General features: G+C 39.2%; 2 protein-coding genes across 6 annotated transcripts; both read left to right on the plus strand.

Moving 5' to 3' along the window:
- The first annotated feature begins 547 nt into the window (after positions 1 to 547).
- On the plus strand, positions 548 to 8,780 carry LOC133346600 (very-long-chain (3R)-3-hydroxyacyl-CoA dehydratase-like). Its single transcript, XM_061558283.1, has 9 exons — positions 548 to 735; positions 927 to 1,002; positions 3,005 to 3,050; positions 3,495 to 3,605; positions 3,721 to 3,848; positions 4,526 to 4,638; positions 5,398 to 5,504; positions 6,634 to 6,768; positions 6,964 to 8,780. Exons 2-9 carry the CDS (start codon positions 937 to 939, stop codon positions 7,038 to 7,040), a joined length of 783 nt encoding a protein of 260 aa, XP_061414267.1. The 5' UTR covers positions 548 to 735; positions 927 to 936; the 3' UTR covers positions 7,041 to 8,780.
- Positions 8,781 to 11,205: 2,425 nt separating this feature from the next.
- MTFMT (mitochondrial methionyl-tRNA formyltransferase) lies at positions 11,206 to 17,634 on the plus strand. Of its 5 annotated transcripts, none has more exons than XM_061558285.1 (10): positions 11,206 to 11,291; positions 12,684 to 13,415; positions 13,765 to 13,992; positions 14,398 to 14,520; positions 14,736 to 14,838; positions 14,963 to 15,038; positions 15,919 to 16,010; positions 16,169 to 16,250; positions 17,023 to 17,102; positions 17,274 to 17,634. In XM_061558285.1, exons 2-10 carry the CDS (start codon positions 12,829 to 12,831, stop codon positions 17,517 to 17,519), a joined length of 1,617 nt encoding a protein of 538 aa, XP_061414269.1. In that variant the 5' UTR covers positions 11,206 to 11,291; positions 12,684 to 12,828; the 3' UTR covers positions 17,520 to 17,634. The 5 variants fall into 5 exon arrangements, 4 of the variants coding, with proteins under 4 accessions (XP_061414269.1, XP_061414272.1, XP_061414271.1 ...); XM_061558288.1 differs by lacking the exon at positions 11,206 to 11,291 and adding an exon at positions 11,317 to 11,696 and having other exon boundaries at positions 13,765 to 13,822; XM_061558284.1 differs by lacking the exon at positions 11,206 to 11,291 and adding an exon at positions 11,320 to 11,696.
- The last annotated feature ends 419 nt before the right edge of the window (positions 17,635 to 18,053 follow it).

Below are 18,053 nucleotides of genomic sequence, written 5' to 3' on the forward strand. Positions count from 1 at the left end.
CACCGCAACGTATAACATCTGACTTGGGTTTCACTTGAAAATATAAAAAATGTAGGGAACAATATTTCCCTTAAGTAACATTTCTTTACAAAAAAATATGCCATGTTATAATTAAGGTTCAATTACATGTAGTTTTCTCCCACCTGACCGTGTTATGTTTACCAAGTGTCTATCATCCCAAATCAAGTTGTAGACGTATAACTTCGTGTCAGAGGAACACAAACAATAACGGTATTTTCTTTAGTACTCCGGTTTTATCCGCAGTAGTTCAGCGCGACAGGATATATGCACACATCCTGTCTTTAAAAAAAAAATACATCCATGGAGTTTAAAGCAGTGCCAATACTTTGTATAAGTTGACCAAAACAAGTGGCCGCTATACACAGAACAACCGCGTGTAAAACGAATTCGCACGGTAATTAAAGTTTTGAGCGAATTTACACAACTGAAGCTGAAGAAGGATTTATTGGGTTTTTGTTTTTAAAAGCGGTGCATTCTTCTTTTACACGTCTGGCTGCTGGTGGGCAGCATTCAAAACACGACGTTCCCCCGTCCTCGCCTGCTTCGTTTTGCTTCCGCAGGCCACAAAACCCAGCCCCCTTTTTGCCAAGACCGGATTTGGTTAATCTTTCCCACCCCCAGAAAAGCGAGAGACACAAAAAACCTTTTCAGCCAAGAAAAACTGCATTTTTCAGTAACAGCTGCCGGGTGCTGGCATTACTTCTGGTTTATAACGTAAGTGTTTAACGTTTTATTAAGACACACACACACATTGCATCCCTTTGGGGCAGGGTTATCTTACAACGAGTTCACGCACAGGGCACTTGCATGGCCCTTCCCTCCCTAAAGGGAACTTGTGAGCATTTCGGGCACCGAAACGTTTATGTATAACGAAATGTAACCGTGCTATACATATATATCCTCAGAACAAGCATAATGGCTATGAAAACTACTAGGTTCAGGCCAACAGGAGTGGGCAGAGCGCAAGCATTGGACAGAAAGGTGAGTGTAAAAGTTGAGTTTTGGAAGCTTAGATAATGTAAAGATCCTCTCTAAATGCATGTTACTGTATAGTCTAAACTCTCCGCCGAATGCGTTGACTTAATTGTATGGTTCCGTATTTGGTACATTTTTGTGAAGACCAGAGTATAGTTGAGTAGTACCATCGAATTATGTTTAAAATGTTATTCGTTTAGGGTGACGGTGCACGGTTTCTTTAAAATGTAAACCGTAAGGCGACATCAAGTTCACTGCTGCATACTGAATGGTTTTAACTTTATATTCTTTGGTTCTCTTTGTAAAGTCACGTAGATAGGTACAAATTAATAAAGATAAAATAAACAAAACTACGACGTTTCGATCACAACACAAGCGAACGTCATCGCTTGTGTTGTGATCGAAACGTAGTTTTTTGTTTATTTTATCTTTATTATTTTCATTAATTTGTACCTATCTACGTGACTTTACCGAAAGACTCAAAAAATTTGAATTCCTGCAGTCACGAAAGGTTTAAGCCAATGTTTTAACTTTATATTGCTTCAGCTTGGGAGAAGCAGCGTGTCTTTGTTTATGTTTCAAGAGCAACGTACGACTACTTGGTATTTAAATGATGTTGCTGTGAGACTCCTAGAGCACGTAAGGTCCTTTCATGTAGGATGTTGATCTATTGTCTTGGTATTCTCTTCGCAATAATGACTCGATTTTAGTCCAGTTGGGGCCAACTTAACCTTCTGGAATAGATACATCGGAAGTCAACGGTGGCATTCAGGCAGCAACTCACATTAAAGAGCACCTTGACCATGTGCTTTTAAAGTTCTGTATACTGCTTCGAGAAAACATTAAACTAACATCAAATTCCAGGTGACAGTGTTTGCATCGGTGGTGAACATCCCATATCTGAATGTGTTCTCGGCTGTACTTATTTTAAATACTGTTCTTACTGAGTGGAGTTGATATTCTAGTTACTGTCTGTACTTTATTAAGTGCAGTGTGGATATATTAGCCTTAAGTAATGCAGTGTGCTCTAGAACAGAGTACTGTCATGTCATTATGTTGCAGGATAATGCAGTACTGTATAGACGAAGTGTGCACTTCATGGCTTATTTGACTGCCATCTAGCGGGTAATGACAGTATTGTGCTCTAGATTTGAAGCTTTTGTGACTGCAAGGATTCATACTCTTAGTCACGTAGGTAAAAAAATGAAAACAACTAAATTAAATCATGATGACGGACGCTTGTGTTGCGCCCGAAACGTCGTGATTTAATTTAGTTTTCATTTTTAAAAAAATTATCTACGTGACTTTACCGAAAAAACCAGACAGTATTGTGCTCTATAACAAAAGTACGACTGATGATTCTGAGCACATACGTACATCAACAAACACTTGTATCAGTAACTTAAAACTTTCGTTGACTGAAGGAATTAATATTCTTTGGTTCTTTCGGTAAAGTCACGGAGATGATGACGACCGCTTGTGTTGCGATCGAAACGTCGTGAGATTTTTTGGTTTCAATGAAATTTTGTATTTTTTATTTAATTTTCCCCATCTACGTGACTTTACCGAAATAACCAAAGAATAATTATATCAGTGACTGAAATGTAAACACTAAACATACATCCTGACTTATACTCCTTAAATACACTGACATCAGTGTGACATTAAATTTTACAGAACACGAGTTCAGATCGTACAACTATGAAAAAACACATTAAAAAGCCTTTTTAACATTTCAATATCTCGCGTCTCAAGTCCCATGTAATGTGGTAATGTGTACAGCTTTCTTAACGATGACTGGAAATTATGAGTCGAAATGCCAAGCAGATGAGAAAGATCACTGATGCGTATATAATTATCAAGAGACGATTGAAATTGTTGCACTATCTACACTAGTAGTATTACGTATAATAAAAGTGAACCCTTTTAATCATCAACTCCCTACTCTAGTATTAAAATGCTATGGCGTGTTGCTTTTTCTTCACTCTTTTTTTGCCCACGGATGAAGAATTCACAAGGAAGCAGCGAATCTTCATTCGATGTCAGCAGTTCATGTGAGTGGCACACTCTTTCATGTTCCCAGAATTACACTACATAAGGTGGACACCACACACTACCCAAGTGACAGTTACTCTTGGTATAATCATTGTTTTAAAGCTTAATGATTTTTAATAAAATCTATCACACTGATGTTGCTGTTTTAATCCATCCGTAAAGGTTCAACACTAGATTTTGATTCCATTGCATTGTTATTCAGCGTAAAAGGGCCACCGGTGTTAAGCGTCGACAAAAGAGTCATCATTTATTCGTGTAAGAATTACAGTATACTACTGTTTTTGGTACAGTACTCGAAATATAAAATGTAGTAATCATATACAGCATGGATACGCTGTACATGTGATAAATGTCCATTGTTTGCCAGATAAATTAAAACGTCAATTTAACCTAGACTCAATGATGCAAAAGTCTAAAGCATAACCACCCTTTTCTTGTGGCAGATTTTGAACCAGCAAGGAAGTACTACTTATTTATTTACTCCCTGATGCAGTTCCTCGGACATTCTTGGGTATTTGTCAACATGACCGTCCGCATGCTTCATTTTGGAGAAGGTACGGATAGAAATAAATCACAGTGTACATATTGTTTTATTTACAACTCGGAATATACTACTTTTGAAAAAAATGTCCATAACCGTTATTAATTGGAGTCTATTTTACTCTGCAGACTCAATGATAGATACTTTTTATGCAATCGGCGAAGTGATGAGTTACTGTCAAGCTTTGTCGCTTCTGGAGGTAATCAATTCGCTACTGGGCCTCTCGAAAAGTGCTCTCATCCCCACGATATTACAGGTGAGATAGAGACACAATACTCTTACAATATGCATTTGGAGTACTGTAGCTGAATGACCCAGATATTTGTTTCTTTTATTTCTATGACGTGAGCAAGACATTTCAGGGCTGCACTTGTATTTGACCATGCAGTACTTCACTGCATGGTCAGTGCGGGTTGGTGAGGATGGGGGGAGTCACCATTATCATCACGATCCATGGAGAGATAGCCCGTAGGTGTGCACTGCACATTTCGTCATTTATGTCCACGTTCGTCTTTCTTGTGCCAGTATTCTCAAGTAGTCCGCATCTTTATGGCACCAATCTCTTATCTTGCCAAGCCATTCTCTGTGAGGTCTTCCTCTCTTTCCAGTTCCTTCAATTTCAACAACACACTTTTGATGTTCCTGTTGTTGTCCATCCTACATATGTGTCCAACTAGTACCAGTTTCTATGTCATCACTGCCTGCATCAGGTCTTCTATATGAAACATTTTTCTTACTTCTACGTTGGTCACTCTTTGCTGCCCACAATGCCTACTGTGTACACCTCTTTATTGTGCATGATGGTGGTTCCCCATTTGTGCAATATCCAGACTCAACCGTTGCTTGGCTTCTGTGGTCTGACGGGATCGGGTGCATTCTTGGCGATTTGGTCATAGGATACGATATACTGTATTTCTTGTGTCTTTGGCTTAGGTGCTCAGTAGGAACCTTCTGCTGTTTGTCGTAATCTGGAACCAAGAGGAACTTCAAAACACAGTGGTGGTGTTTGCGGTTTTCTACTTGTGGAGCTCCATTGAAATATTCAGGTGAAAAAGTGCTGAAAACATTGTACACTTTACATTATTGTATACAATGTAGCATTTGGAACTGGTTTATTGCAACGTGTGGCTTGACATCCACATATATTTATTGGGCGAATATGATATGTTGTCATAATTAGGCACTGCTATGTATATAATATAATACAGTAAAGCATCACTTTTCCACTACAGTAATGGTTTTTGGTTTGATATCGACAGTGCTTCCTTAAGTGTGTCCACCTTCAAAATGAGGCCAATCTGTAATGATAACATTTATAGCCACAATGCAACAAAAACGTCACTTGAACTCTTGCAGGAGAGTCAATTCACATAGCCCGAAAATACATGCATCAATGTTCGTGGACTGACGGCCGTTTGTTGCTGGTGTGCATTCCACATCGTGTATGGTTGAGTGTGCATGCAGAACCGGATTGGTATTCACAGTGATGTTTATGGTTTAAAACTAAAGTGAAACTTGAGTCATTGCAAACAAATGTTACTGTGTTTAAGATGTCCTGGACAAAGCCATCGATTCCACCCACACCTCGTCAATCAATGCTTTCTACCCTCGACCAGAATTCACATCTGCTGCGCCGTAGACACTCGACCTCCACTAGATCGTCCCTCCAAACTCAATTAAAACCACATTCAAGTATAAATGTCACCATTTCAGATGGCAAGATATTTACGTAAGAAATGTAGGTATTAATCTTCTCTGAAGAAGTGTAGTACAGTAATGCATTTCGATGGATATGTTTCACGTAGGTACCCGTATTACATGCTTGCCAGCCTGAGCATGGAGTGGGAGCTCCTGACATGGCTTCGCTACTCCTTCTGGCTTCCACTCTGCCCGCTGCTCTTGTTTGCTGAAGGTTTGAGCAAACAGATTGCTTGCAATAAATTCAGTACAGTTTTGCATATTTCCGTATAACGATAACTCCTGAATGGCAGATATAAAAATGTGTCGCAACACAGGTATGGTATCTGGCTCTCATCTTGTTGAAAAATATATCTTCTGAGTTTTCGTTTTAAATCCATTAATACAGGATAGTAGTTGGTCTTATAATTATGGTAAAGTTTTGTGTTTAGGCTTTGTTGCGTTCCCAACAAACGGCTAAATAGTGCACTGAAAGTTGCTGCTAAACTGCTTGTCGGGAAGTAAATTGTACTGGTAGTAACCACCTGGTTCCACCAGCCCACAGGGGATTATTGTGTCCGTCCGTCGTGCATCAAAAATAGGAGGGGTGGGGCTGGGTGGAGAGGGGAGGGTGGGAAGGGGCTGGGTGGGGAGGGTGGGGAGGGTGGGGAGGGGCTGGGTGGGAGGGTGGGGAGGGTGTGGAGGGGCTGGGTGGGGAGGGGCTGGGTGGGGAGGGGGGAGGGTGGGGCTGGGTGGGGGGTGGGAGAGGTGGGGCTGGGTGGGGAGGGGCTGGTCACCCCGTGGTGCCCTTATAAAACTCAACGTTTAACCTACTCACGCCGGCTTGTGCCCGCCCTCACAGTGGGCCACATTTGAGGAATACACCACGCCGCCGTTGACCCTGGCCATTGACCGAGCAACCCAACGTTCCTACCAGCTCCCTCCGCAGGAATGTGTTGGATAGCTACACTTCTTCAAACCCGTTTGACCAGCAAAGCTTAAACGCTTCTGGAGAGCAACACCCTTTTCCTGTATGCCGAAATCCACACAGTGTCTCAGAAAATAGATAGGAAACTTGTTTATGTTGTATACACTAATATTAAGAATTGCTCCACATTTTATAAACTTCCTGTACTTTATTTAAAATGTTCCTTTCAATCCTTACAGGAGGTAAAACTGCAGCCCTGAAATTGCGCACTCGTGCCACTGCTGGCAGTAAGACCTCCAAAAGAGGGAGATCTTGACAGGCTCTCTAGAGGATATTTGGCCCACTATTCCACACTGCCCAGATGTCTTGAAAAAAGTGGGACTGTCTGTGCTGTGAATAATTTTAAATTGGATCTTCGTGTTTTTTCTCTTTACAGTGATTTGCGTCCTGCAGTCCCTTGAACATTTTGAGCACTCGGGAGAGGTTTTCCTGAATCTCCAGGAGCCACTAAACATATCAGCACTGTTTCCTTACGTACTCTACACTTATTTGCTGCTAATATTGCCACTCAGTAAGACTGATAGTTTTTTTTCCTGTTTTGTCATTTACAGCAAACTGCATTTATGCATTCGTGGTTTGCCTCTAATAGGCAAGGATATTGTATAATTGTGTATCATGTTTGTAACTTAATATATGTACATTTTAAATGATGTTCGTCAAAATGTGTATACATTTCAATATTTCTAACTCATATTTCTATTTTCAGGATTTATCGTCAATTCCCATTATCTTTACAAGCAAAGACAGAAGAACTTGGAAATGCTTAAACAAAAGTTCCAGTAACTATACACACATTGCCAAGTGCTTACGTAATTACACCTTTTTTTCTTCAAAATACTGTATAGACCTCAACTTGTGAGGAACCAAAAATTGCGGATCTTGTTATCTGCAAAAGTATCTCTGAATTTACTCCCTTTATCCACGGGAAAAAATTTACAGATAATCGTGGATAATGAGTGATTTTTCACCCAAATTCCATTAGTCAAGAACATTCGTGGACAATAGGAAATAATTCTGCAATGATCTTTGGGATAATTGGAATAATAGGGTCACAAATAAGAGTTTTCACAAACCCTACTGCTGCCACAGATAATAGGAGTTATGGGTAATAGGGTTAAAGTTGAATTAGTTATTTTCACTGTATATAACCTTTTATGAAACACATCACATGATTTAAACTGAAATTGAGAAGTGTTTACTACAGTCATGCAGTTTTACATTGAATAAAAAGTACAGTATTACTGCAATACTTGTAGCCATATCATAGTGAATCTTTAATACGTGTATATTTTTGTTTATCTGCCTATTCACTGCCGTCAATTTGAACAATTGTCACGATATGGGGTCATGACTCATTTCTACTTCTCGTCTGTAAGGTGGTTTTATTTACTTAACTGCATAAAAATCGGTCGTATTTGAATGTATGTATCACCATATGCCTAATCTTTTTATATGGAGCAGTTGTCACATACCAGAACCAATTTTCAACAGCTTTTGACAAAGCATTGCCTTTTTTTCAAATAGTGCCTATTGCATTGAACACAGATTTATATTTGTGCAAAAATCTTACGATTTTTAGTTACCATAGCTGCATTTCGTTGTGTTATAAGGGCTGTATTTTAAATTTGCAGTGCAAACAGCATACAATTAAAACTTCATTTGTAGAAAATGTTATAAGCATATAGCACTGGAATACAGTACTCTTTACATGCTTTACATTAAACACGGATTTGAAGCTTTCGTGACTGCAATGATTCATACTCTTAGGTTTTTTCGGTACGTGACTTTACTGAAAAAACCTAAGAGTATACATTAAACACGGCTTAACAAAATTGCTCTCGAAATTGAAGTTCAAAATATGTAAAGTTAGCATTTCCTGAACTCTTATACCAACTTTGGTCATTGTACAGTGTGAGGTTAGCATTGCAATTGCTGGGTGTGTGGCCATTACAGACAGCTCTTGAGAAGGTAGTGATGGAATACAACAACCCTTATGTCTCTAACTAAACTAAATAAACCAATTTTATTTTACCAGGTAAGGCCCCACTGAGCTATTTGACTGTGATTCAGAAGCGACCTGGTCACAAATGACAGCTCAATGAAGTGGCTTATGTGTACATTTATAGCAGCCAAACACTATAAACGCATGTTGATTCTAAATGCGGAGGGGAAAACCGTTGGACTCGGAGAAAAATCCGCACGACCACGGGGGATAACATGCAAACTCCACATGTACAGGCGTCAGGCTTGGGATCGAACCCACGATCTCTTGTATACCAGACGAGGGAGTGAACATCTCGCCACCAGGGCACCTGTTGACAGCAGAAACCCCAATCACACACCAGTACTTGCACAGGGAGCTTGCACCTTATTGTTTATGCGATGGGTACAGAGTACATACTTGCACGGTATTGGTAGGTTACATTGTTGGTGCTCATTTTGCAGTATTGAAACCGAAATGGCAACGTTCTTTGTGCTCTTATTTTCACGTGGAAATAAAAAAACATGCAGTTTATATCGACAGCAGGTGGTGTTTTGGGTTTTCATTTGTGCTAAAGCAATTGCTACTTTACACGAAATATATTAAGAGCCAGAAAGTGCGCATAACATGACATTTCATCAATGCAACTTTCTTTTTTTTGAGTGTATGTTGAACTTCTATCGCTTGCATTGTACATAGCCGACCGTGCTCATCGGATGTGTTTGAGATTATGCTTATTTAATCCTTATTTTATACCAAGGTAAGAGCATATTAAGCCGAAACGTGTCCCTGTTTACAAAGGACAATGTACATCATGCAACAAAATGTGTAATGTAGTCTGGTGGTAATCATTTTAATGAGGCTGTATGACTAATTACTGTAGATAACCGATGTGCAGGTGCTTTCCTCCTTGAGTAACCATACAACCACCAAATGCGTGTGACTCATAAGGACAAACTTGATGGGTTGCGAGGTGGCCAGATGGCAGAACAGAAAGTGGGTTGTGAACCAACTTTTACAGACCTTTTAAGTGTCCTCTCATATTTCGATGTAAAGCTTTCGTGACTGCAGGGATTCATCTTCTTGGTTCTTTCGGTAAAGTCACGTAGAAGGGAAGTAATAAAATAATAAAAATAAAACATAATAAAATAATATAATATTTTATTATGTTTTATTTTAAAATAATATAATATTTTATTATGTTTTATTTTAATTATTTTATTACTTCCCTTCTACGTGACTTTACCGAAAGAACCAAGAAGATGTCCTCTCATACTTGTGGATTGTCTCTGGGTTTCATTCTACAAATGGAATTGGACAACCATACCAAAGCAGATCCTTCAAAGAGTACATGAGATTACAAATTGACACGAAAACAGGTGCAGTCCTGTATTTGAAAATACAGTACGTACGGCAATATTTTTTTACTCTTATACGTATTTATTCAATAAACCAGTGTCTCACAACTTTCAGGAGGGGGTCCTGTTCCGTTTTCAGTCGAGTGCAAGAATTGCTGTTTCCCCAATTACATGTAAACGTACTTTTTTTCAAATGTCGACACACAGTGGCCTAAGGGACCGTCCATAAATGACGTCACGCACCTAGGGGGGGGGGTGAGAAATGTGACGTCACATTAAAATGCGCAACTTTAAATACATATAGACAACACGTTCTACTTAATTTAATATACTTTTTTATAAATGTTTTTCCTACAACATCAGAGTGCAGCGGCACATTAAATACGCACTACAATGACAATAGTTTAAAGCGATTTGAAGCATGTTTAATATATTTTTTGTGGGGGGGGGGGGGGCAGAGCTTTGTGACGTCATATTTGAGGGGGGGTCTGACTTTGTGACGAGGGGAGGGGGTGTCAAAAATCGTCAAAAATCGCGTGACGTCATTTATGGACGGCCCCTAACTATATTCACATTACATCGCTGGATCTTTAAAATTCCACCGCGAAGCGGACTGCGCATGCACACCGGTTCGTACACCAACAGTATTAACCAGGGAGGCCCACGGGGCTCGCACCGCCCTACCTACCGCCCGCTTGACCCCCCCATGTCAATAACCCCGCATGAATGAATAGGTTGCGAATTGAGATGCAATGCTGGTGATTTATGTAAAACAAAATAAAGTAACCGCTTCAGTGCAATTAAACATAATAAAGTACTGCGATGTGAGATTTAAAAAAAACGTTATAAAATGCGCATTACCGTTGTTGAGAATAATACAGCACTCGTAACTAAGGAGACAATTCGCCCTCGTATGCGGGCTTGTTCGACACAAGCAAAACTCCGGTCCGGCTTTGACCATTCAAGTGTCTCATCAGCATGTTCAGATCACTGTGAAAAGGAGCTTTATTCGCCCATCGGATTCCCCCCACCCACCCCTCAATATAAACAAATATTCAGACTTATTTTGATTTAAAGCGTTCGTGACTGCAGGGATTCATATTCTTGGTTCTTTCGGTAAAGTCACGTAGAAGGGAAATAATAAAAATTTAAATTCTTACGACGTTTCGACTGCAAAACAAGCAACCATCATCAGGTGTGAAATCCACAGCAAGAAAATTTGAAAAAAAATGTGTTTTTTATTTATAAAGATAAAACAATGAAAATTATCACGACGTTTCGACTGCAGCACAAGCAACCATCATCAGGTGTGAAATCCACAGCAAGAAAATTAGTTATTTCAAATTTACAAATATAAAACAATAAAAGTTCTCACGACGTTTCGACTGCAACACAAGCAATCATCATCAGGTGTGAAATCCACAGCAAGAAAATTTGAAAAAAGTTTTTTCTTGCTGTTGTGAGAATTTTTATTGTCTTATATTTGTATTCTTTTATTATTTCCCTTCTACGTGACTTTATCGAAAGAACCAAGAATATTCAGACTTTTGTTTAACTTTATAGCTGTACACGTGAGCGCCTTAAGAGGAGTCGCCTTAAGAAAAGTCGCCTTAAGAGGCCTAGCGCCGTGCGAGGCACAAATCGGCGTAGTAGAGAGAGACACCCACCAAAAAAGCAATCGATAATCCCTTTCAGGTAAGTTACCGCACCAGTGAACGTTATTAATGTTGATTACTTATTTATTGTTTCGTTTACAAAAATAAGCTCTGGCAAAGGGACTCGGATGTCGGGGGGCAAGGGGTTACGAGGGTTGTTGGGTGTCAAAGGTCGGAGCGCCTCCTCTCACGGAAGGGCGAAATGTTCTGCATTGTTTGTGAATTTAATGAAAGGTTATGAAGTCAGCAGTGTTACCTACAACACACGTGTGTGTGTGTATGTGTCCCAAGCCTCCGCTGTGCACTTGGTGACAGAGCGATACACGGTACAGTGCTGGATACTGTACCTCCCCCCTATGAGCACACAGCACGTGTTGGTCGTGGCAGCATTGGCTGGTGGCGTTCGAGGTTATGCTTGAGATTTAACCTATTATTTTCGACCAAGGTAAGAGCGAATTATGCTGGAACATGTGTCCCTGTTTACAAAGGGGGAACTAGGAAGGATATTAAGTCAAGGAGAGCAAGTCTAAGCACGTTGACCGGCTAGAGTACACTGTGCTGTAATGGTCTGTACGAGATGCCCTCCACGGTAACGAAATTAAAATCTACAATATAGTACTGTATTGTGCAGATACATTTTCGCCTTACAAGATACAAAAACATGATTAATATGTACATTACGTGGAGATTGTTACGTCATCTTGGGAATTATGTCACATACCTGTCAACCCCTTATTGCAGAACAATTCAGACCGTATTGGTCACCCCGTGTCCTTATATATATCAACGTTCATCCTACAACGTCCCATCACAAGGGAGAAACACAAACAAATAGACGAAACATGTTTTGCCCGTATTGAAATAGCTGTACACCGTATGGACCTGAAAACTAAATTTCTCTGTACAAGAATACGGGTGAACCGTATGGGTTGACAGGTATGAATTGTCATGGGGTTCATTAACATCCACTTTACAGTTGTAGTTGCCACCTGTCCTGGATTTCCGATGGAATTTTATTTTTGAGGAACCTGTCCTGAGTCTTCCCAGGACATTAGAAGTCCCCAGTTGGTGTCAGTTTAATGATAATACACCAATCAAGACAATACATTTTTGTAGTTTTCTCCATGTTCGGTAATGTCAGAATCTGCTCGTGACGTTTGCACCTTTGGGACTGTTCATTGAAGAATGGGACATGCTCTTGTAACTTTCAAACGGATGATTTATTTTAATGCAAAATGGCCAAAGGGAAAAAGCACTCACCCATTGGTTACCCAGCAAACCTAATGTCTTCCAGTTCTTTCTGTGAGGAAATCGAAATAAAAAAACATTGCAGCCAGTAATCGGAAGAAATGGAAACTGTGTTCCAGATTAAAAGGCCTCGCATTTTCCTTCACTAACTGTTTAATAAATAAACACGATTTTGTACTTGCAGGACGTGCCGTCACAACAAGGATCACTCCAACCACAACGCAGTGCGTGGGATGAAATGTAGTCACTGTGCGTAGTGGTGCACTGATGGTACTACATGAATAGCAAGAAAGCACTTTTATGCTGAAATTGCTGGCCTTAAACTTAAAATGTACTTCTGGCAATTGAGATGGGCTCAGACAGTCCTCAGAAGCATGGGACGCATGCCTTGTGGACCTACAAGCAGCCAGCAACCAAAGAGTGGTACTGTCTTGAACCTGGTGAAGAGATGTGGCTGCTCAAATGCCACGGAACATGTCCACAATTCAACAACACCCTCTGGCCCTGTGGCTGCTGAATTCTGTGGCCGAGATTTATTTTCAAGAACAATATTTTCCAAAAGAGAATTTGGATTAAGCCCAACCATATTTGTCAACTCGATGAACAAAACACATTCACTTTCTGTGCATAGCAGCTGTTGGCCAGAAGTCTCTGTTTCAGCAAGGAAAGGCTGCAGCTTATTAAAATCAACATCATTGGGCCTGTGTGAAAAGTTCAGGAATAGAATACAAAAGTGTGTGGGTTCACAGAATTCTGCTGTGGGCTACCACATGTCAGCTAAGGCATTAAACAGCGATGATGCCAATGTGTTGGATAATAAACATTCAGAAGTTAGAAAAAAGCCACCGTGGCGTGTTCTTTTTTTTGGCTCTGACAATTTTGCATTGGAATCTTTGCAAGCTTTGAAGAGTGCATGGTAAGTTTTTAATTATAAATGTTTCACTTGGAGAACATGCCTCCAATATGTATATTGCATAAACCCAAAAAAAGCTGTCTTAGATTGTAGATGAACATTCATATATATAGGTTGTTCACACATTTGAGTACAATGCTGTTTTAAAATGTTATACGTTTTGTTACATGGTGAATCTTGCTTGTATCTCTGCAATTATGACTTTCTACTTGCATCTTACTCAGGTTATCCCTAAAAGATGTGTTGCATTGAGCCTTAGCCTGGTTATATATATCTTGATTTATTTAAAGGACATTGTGCAGTATATTTTTACAGATGCGTGACTCATCTATGTTGCTTTGTGGGTTTTCAGTAACAGTGGATTGTTGGAGACATTGGAAGTTGTGGCCCTTCCAAAACAAACAATACCGGTACGGAGCCTTGCTTCAGAGCTGGGACTGGTGGTGCATGACTGGCCATATGTACCACCATCTCCATCAATGTCTTTGCCTGGTGGACCAACCAGTGTAGGGTTCCATGTTGGTGTTGTTGTATCTTTTGGCTGTCTTCTCAGTCAGGATCTCATCTCCTCTTTCCCATAGTGAGTACCATTTTGATGTTAACAACAACCTCCTGGTAAATTTATGAATGCTGATTTAATCCTTCACATTTGTGATGTTCTTGTTTTGATGGAGTGATGACATAAGCTCACGTATAGGAGATAATTCGTTTGTGGGGCAGAGGAATGCCAGTATGTGGGGATGCCTTCAACCAACAGTAGCTACATTATTATTCTTAGGTCTCTCTTTCTAGATCTGTGTCTTCGTGGGATTTCAGTCAGCTTTAAGGCATTATTATACTCTAGCATTATTTAGAATAACCTGAACAATTTATAAAGAAAACTTTAAATTTATGAGTGGCCAAAATCCTTACTTGTAGCAACGAGTTGTGGATATTGTGAAACTTAAAGATTTTGTATTTTTTGTCATTATTATTACATTTTCAGCGGAATACTGAATGTTCACCCAAGTCTGCTGCCTCGCTGGAGGGGCTCTTCACCACTTATTCACACGGTGCTGCGTGGAGACACTGTCACTGGCGTCACGGTCATGAAGATCCGCCCACAGAGGTGACACATTGAGCAAATGAACAGCACACACCTTTGTTCTGTCACAACCACCACTTGGCTACCTTCAGTCTTGAGAGTCAAAATTACTTTTATTCATTTCAAATTTTACACGTGTCACAGTGGTGTCATTTACATATCTAGTAATCTTATCTCTCGCTTTAACACAGTATGTGAAGAAGATTTACTATTATGTGTACGTGTTTTTCTTTGGTCAGGTTTGATGTAGGAAATATTTTGCTACAGGAAAAGCATTCTGTCCCACACAGATGCACGGCTGTGGAGTTGCGGCAAATGCTGTCACGTGTCGGAGCAGAGCTGGTCAGATTACACATTCATAATATTTGTGCTTGATATTTGGTTAGCTAATCATATGCTGTAGAGTATTTTGTGGATGTTGATGTATGTCATGTAAAATGGATGGTTGTACTGTTGTGTATTACAGCTCATCAAGACACTGTCTGATCTCCCAGGATACATTGAGAAGAGCACAGAGCAACCTAAAGAGGGATTAACATTGGGTGTGTTGCATTAAATGTCATATTTTAAGCTTTTCAAAACAAGTACTGTATGTCTTTTTAATCCGTATATTTTAATTGCCATGACATGGGTCAGAAACATGAACATTGACAAAGAAAAAGGAACAAAACGATTAAAAGTGTGCATTTAGGCATGGATAAGTACTTGCTTGTTATCAAACTGAGAAATAGAAACACATGGATTAGAGAATATATACAAATTATGAAACATATTGATGGTTCAGAAACATACATGGCCTTGGGCAGAACACATCACTAGAATAGATGATGGCCGGTGGTCGTGACTAACGATGGAATGGAGGACAAAGGAGATAACATTGACAGGACGTACATAGAGTGGTCATGGAGAGATGAAATCAGCTCCTATGCAGGAGCTGGATGGATTGTTCTATTGTGAGACCATGAGGGATGGCTGTGGCTTCAGGAGGTATTTATATAACTGACAGAAATACTTACCTTGTCATTTTGACAAATACTTGCAACAATTTAATCTGTAAATCCCATTGTCCAAGGGGGTCAGTCAGTCTTTGATTCTTGCCAATTCATACTTTTATGAATCACTGCATGTACCTCCGATTAGCATGGTTGGCTATGTACGGTGTGAAAGAAGTTCAACATACATACATGAGACCTCAAGCTTGCTATGAACATTGACCACAGTTTGCCTAATTTTACCTTATAGAGAACAATACTTCTGTTGTCTGTGACAATCTGTGCTCATATTGAGCATAAACATTTCTACAATGCAATCTAACAAAAAAAAACATGTGTTTTGGAGTCATCCTTTGACAAAAGGTATACTATAAATTTTATTTATTGTTAATATTACCATGAGATTCATTTAAATTAATTTCACTCACAGCTCCGAAGGTGAATACGTCCATGTGTTGGGTGAGATGGGACCAACAAACGACAGATTACATTGACAGGCTGTACCGTGCTATTGGGACACAGGTACATTTCTGTCATTACAAAACAAAACTTTAATGCATTTTATTAAACTTTATGTCTTATGAGTATTTTAATATATGTGTGGGTTTTTAATTGTATAAATATTTTATGTGTAAAATTAACCAAGTAAACCTGTCATTGAGCATGAGTGTTTCTTTTAGCTTCCTCTCAGGACACAGTGGATGAGCAGAACAATAAAACTGATGAACATGGTAGACATTGAAGATATGTCAACAAGTCTAGGTATATTTACAAGTTTTGTTTTGCAAAATACATTTAACCTGTTCATAATCCAGTAATGGGAAGGATTAGTTATCTGTTGTCTGGTTGATGGTGAGATTAAGGTACTATGATTTTAGCCTTCAATCTCCGTGACAGCCCCACCATCTGGAACGCCATCACGCTGCACATTTGCGGAATTCAATCTTCACCTATTTTTAAGAGGCACGAAAAGGCCCCCACCTATTTCGCCTGGCCTTTGAGTGACTGTTCATGGCTCCATGCTTCATGGTTATGTCTGAAATATTGTGCACATTACAATTGCATTGTAATTGTTGAAAATGAAGTAAAATGCAATGAACGGTATTTCTTAATGGGTATGGTGGTTATTATCCTGACCTTAAGTTTTATTTATATATATAAAGTGTAGCTGTGATAAAACTGTACAAATGTTTGTATTTATTGTTCTCATATAGCTGTAAATTGCTTTGTATATAAACAGAACTAATTTAAGTAATGATAGTCATATGTCCAGGATGTCTGTTAATGCTTATTATCCTTGTTATATATTCAGATATATTTTAAATTAACATTTCAAATATATATGCATGATTACATGGCTTTAGTTTTGCAGAATCAAAGCTAATTTTATGCAACAAATGGGATTTTCACAATGCCTCATGGAAATTGGGTACATATTGCACCTTAATGGTTTTTGATGTGGTTGCTGAGCTGACAAAAAGTATATTTCCTGCCTCGTTCATGTTTTTTTTCCTTCCAATCTTCATGTGTGCAGCAGCCCAAAAGAGGCCAAATGCACATCCTGGAGATCTATACTTTTGCAAGCACTCCAACATACTGTGTGTGAGGTGTCAGGTATGATTATTCTCTTTGTCCAATTGAAACATTCAATCTTTTAGCAGCTGAGAAAAAAAAGCCACTTGTTGGCAGCAAGTGTTTAAACAAATATAAAGCAATGTTATCTTTATGAAATATCTTTGACAGGTTGGGTCCCATGTGTAAAACTCTGATGTGATGTTCCCATAGGATGGCTGGGTTGGCTTCCGGACACTTGTGCTGAAGAAGAAACTCTCTGCAAGTGACTTCTACAATGGCTACTTGCACTCTTTTTTCCAAGAAGGGCATCACACAGAAAGCACTGTTGGTCAGAGCACACAGCCGGGTGAGGAGCCTGAAGGAGCTGCAAACTGTCCTGGTAGCTTTCATACGCCTCCATCTGTCAAAGGTTGTAATGGCCGCATTGAGAAAAAATCTCATTTTCAAGATTCATAATTCATTATGCTGCTTTGGAATAAAAAATATATTTGGGTTGTTTATCTGAGCGTATATTTTTGTAAATATGTAAAATGATCATGCAAAATATTGATGAAAAATAAAGTATGTTAAAGTACCAAAAATTCTGTGCTCTGTGTTTATAAATCAACACTTAAACTTCAACCACCTCTGTGGATTATTTATATATTACATGGATACGTTTTTTGTTTCTCCTATAGATATATATTTACTCAGGGAAATATATATTGTATCCCTAACTCATCTACACGCATTTTCTACAACTCTTAAGGTTCATTTCACACAGAAGCTCGACCTTTAGTTGTCATGGAAATGCTAGCATGTATTTTTTACAAGATAGCAATTTAGAAATAAAAAATTTACACAGCAAAAGGGTCAGATTTTGCCATCTAGATAGAGATGAACTCGGAATACATCTAGAAGAAAGCCAACACCTAACACAAGCATGTGATAATAAGCATTAGTTTAATACAAAATTAAGCAAATACCTTCACAACCAGTGTTTAAGAGCTA

Source organism: Lethenteron reissneri, chromosome 24 (genome assembly GCF_015708825.2).
Source record: "Lethenteron reissneri isolate LAM-NWPU_2019-01 chromosome 24, ASM1570882v1, whole genome shotgun sequence".
NCBI classification, from domain to species: Eukaryota; Metazoa; Chordata; class Hyperoartia; order Petromyzontiformes; family Petromyzontidae; genus Lethenteron; species Lethenteron reissneri.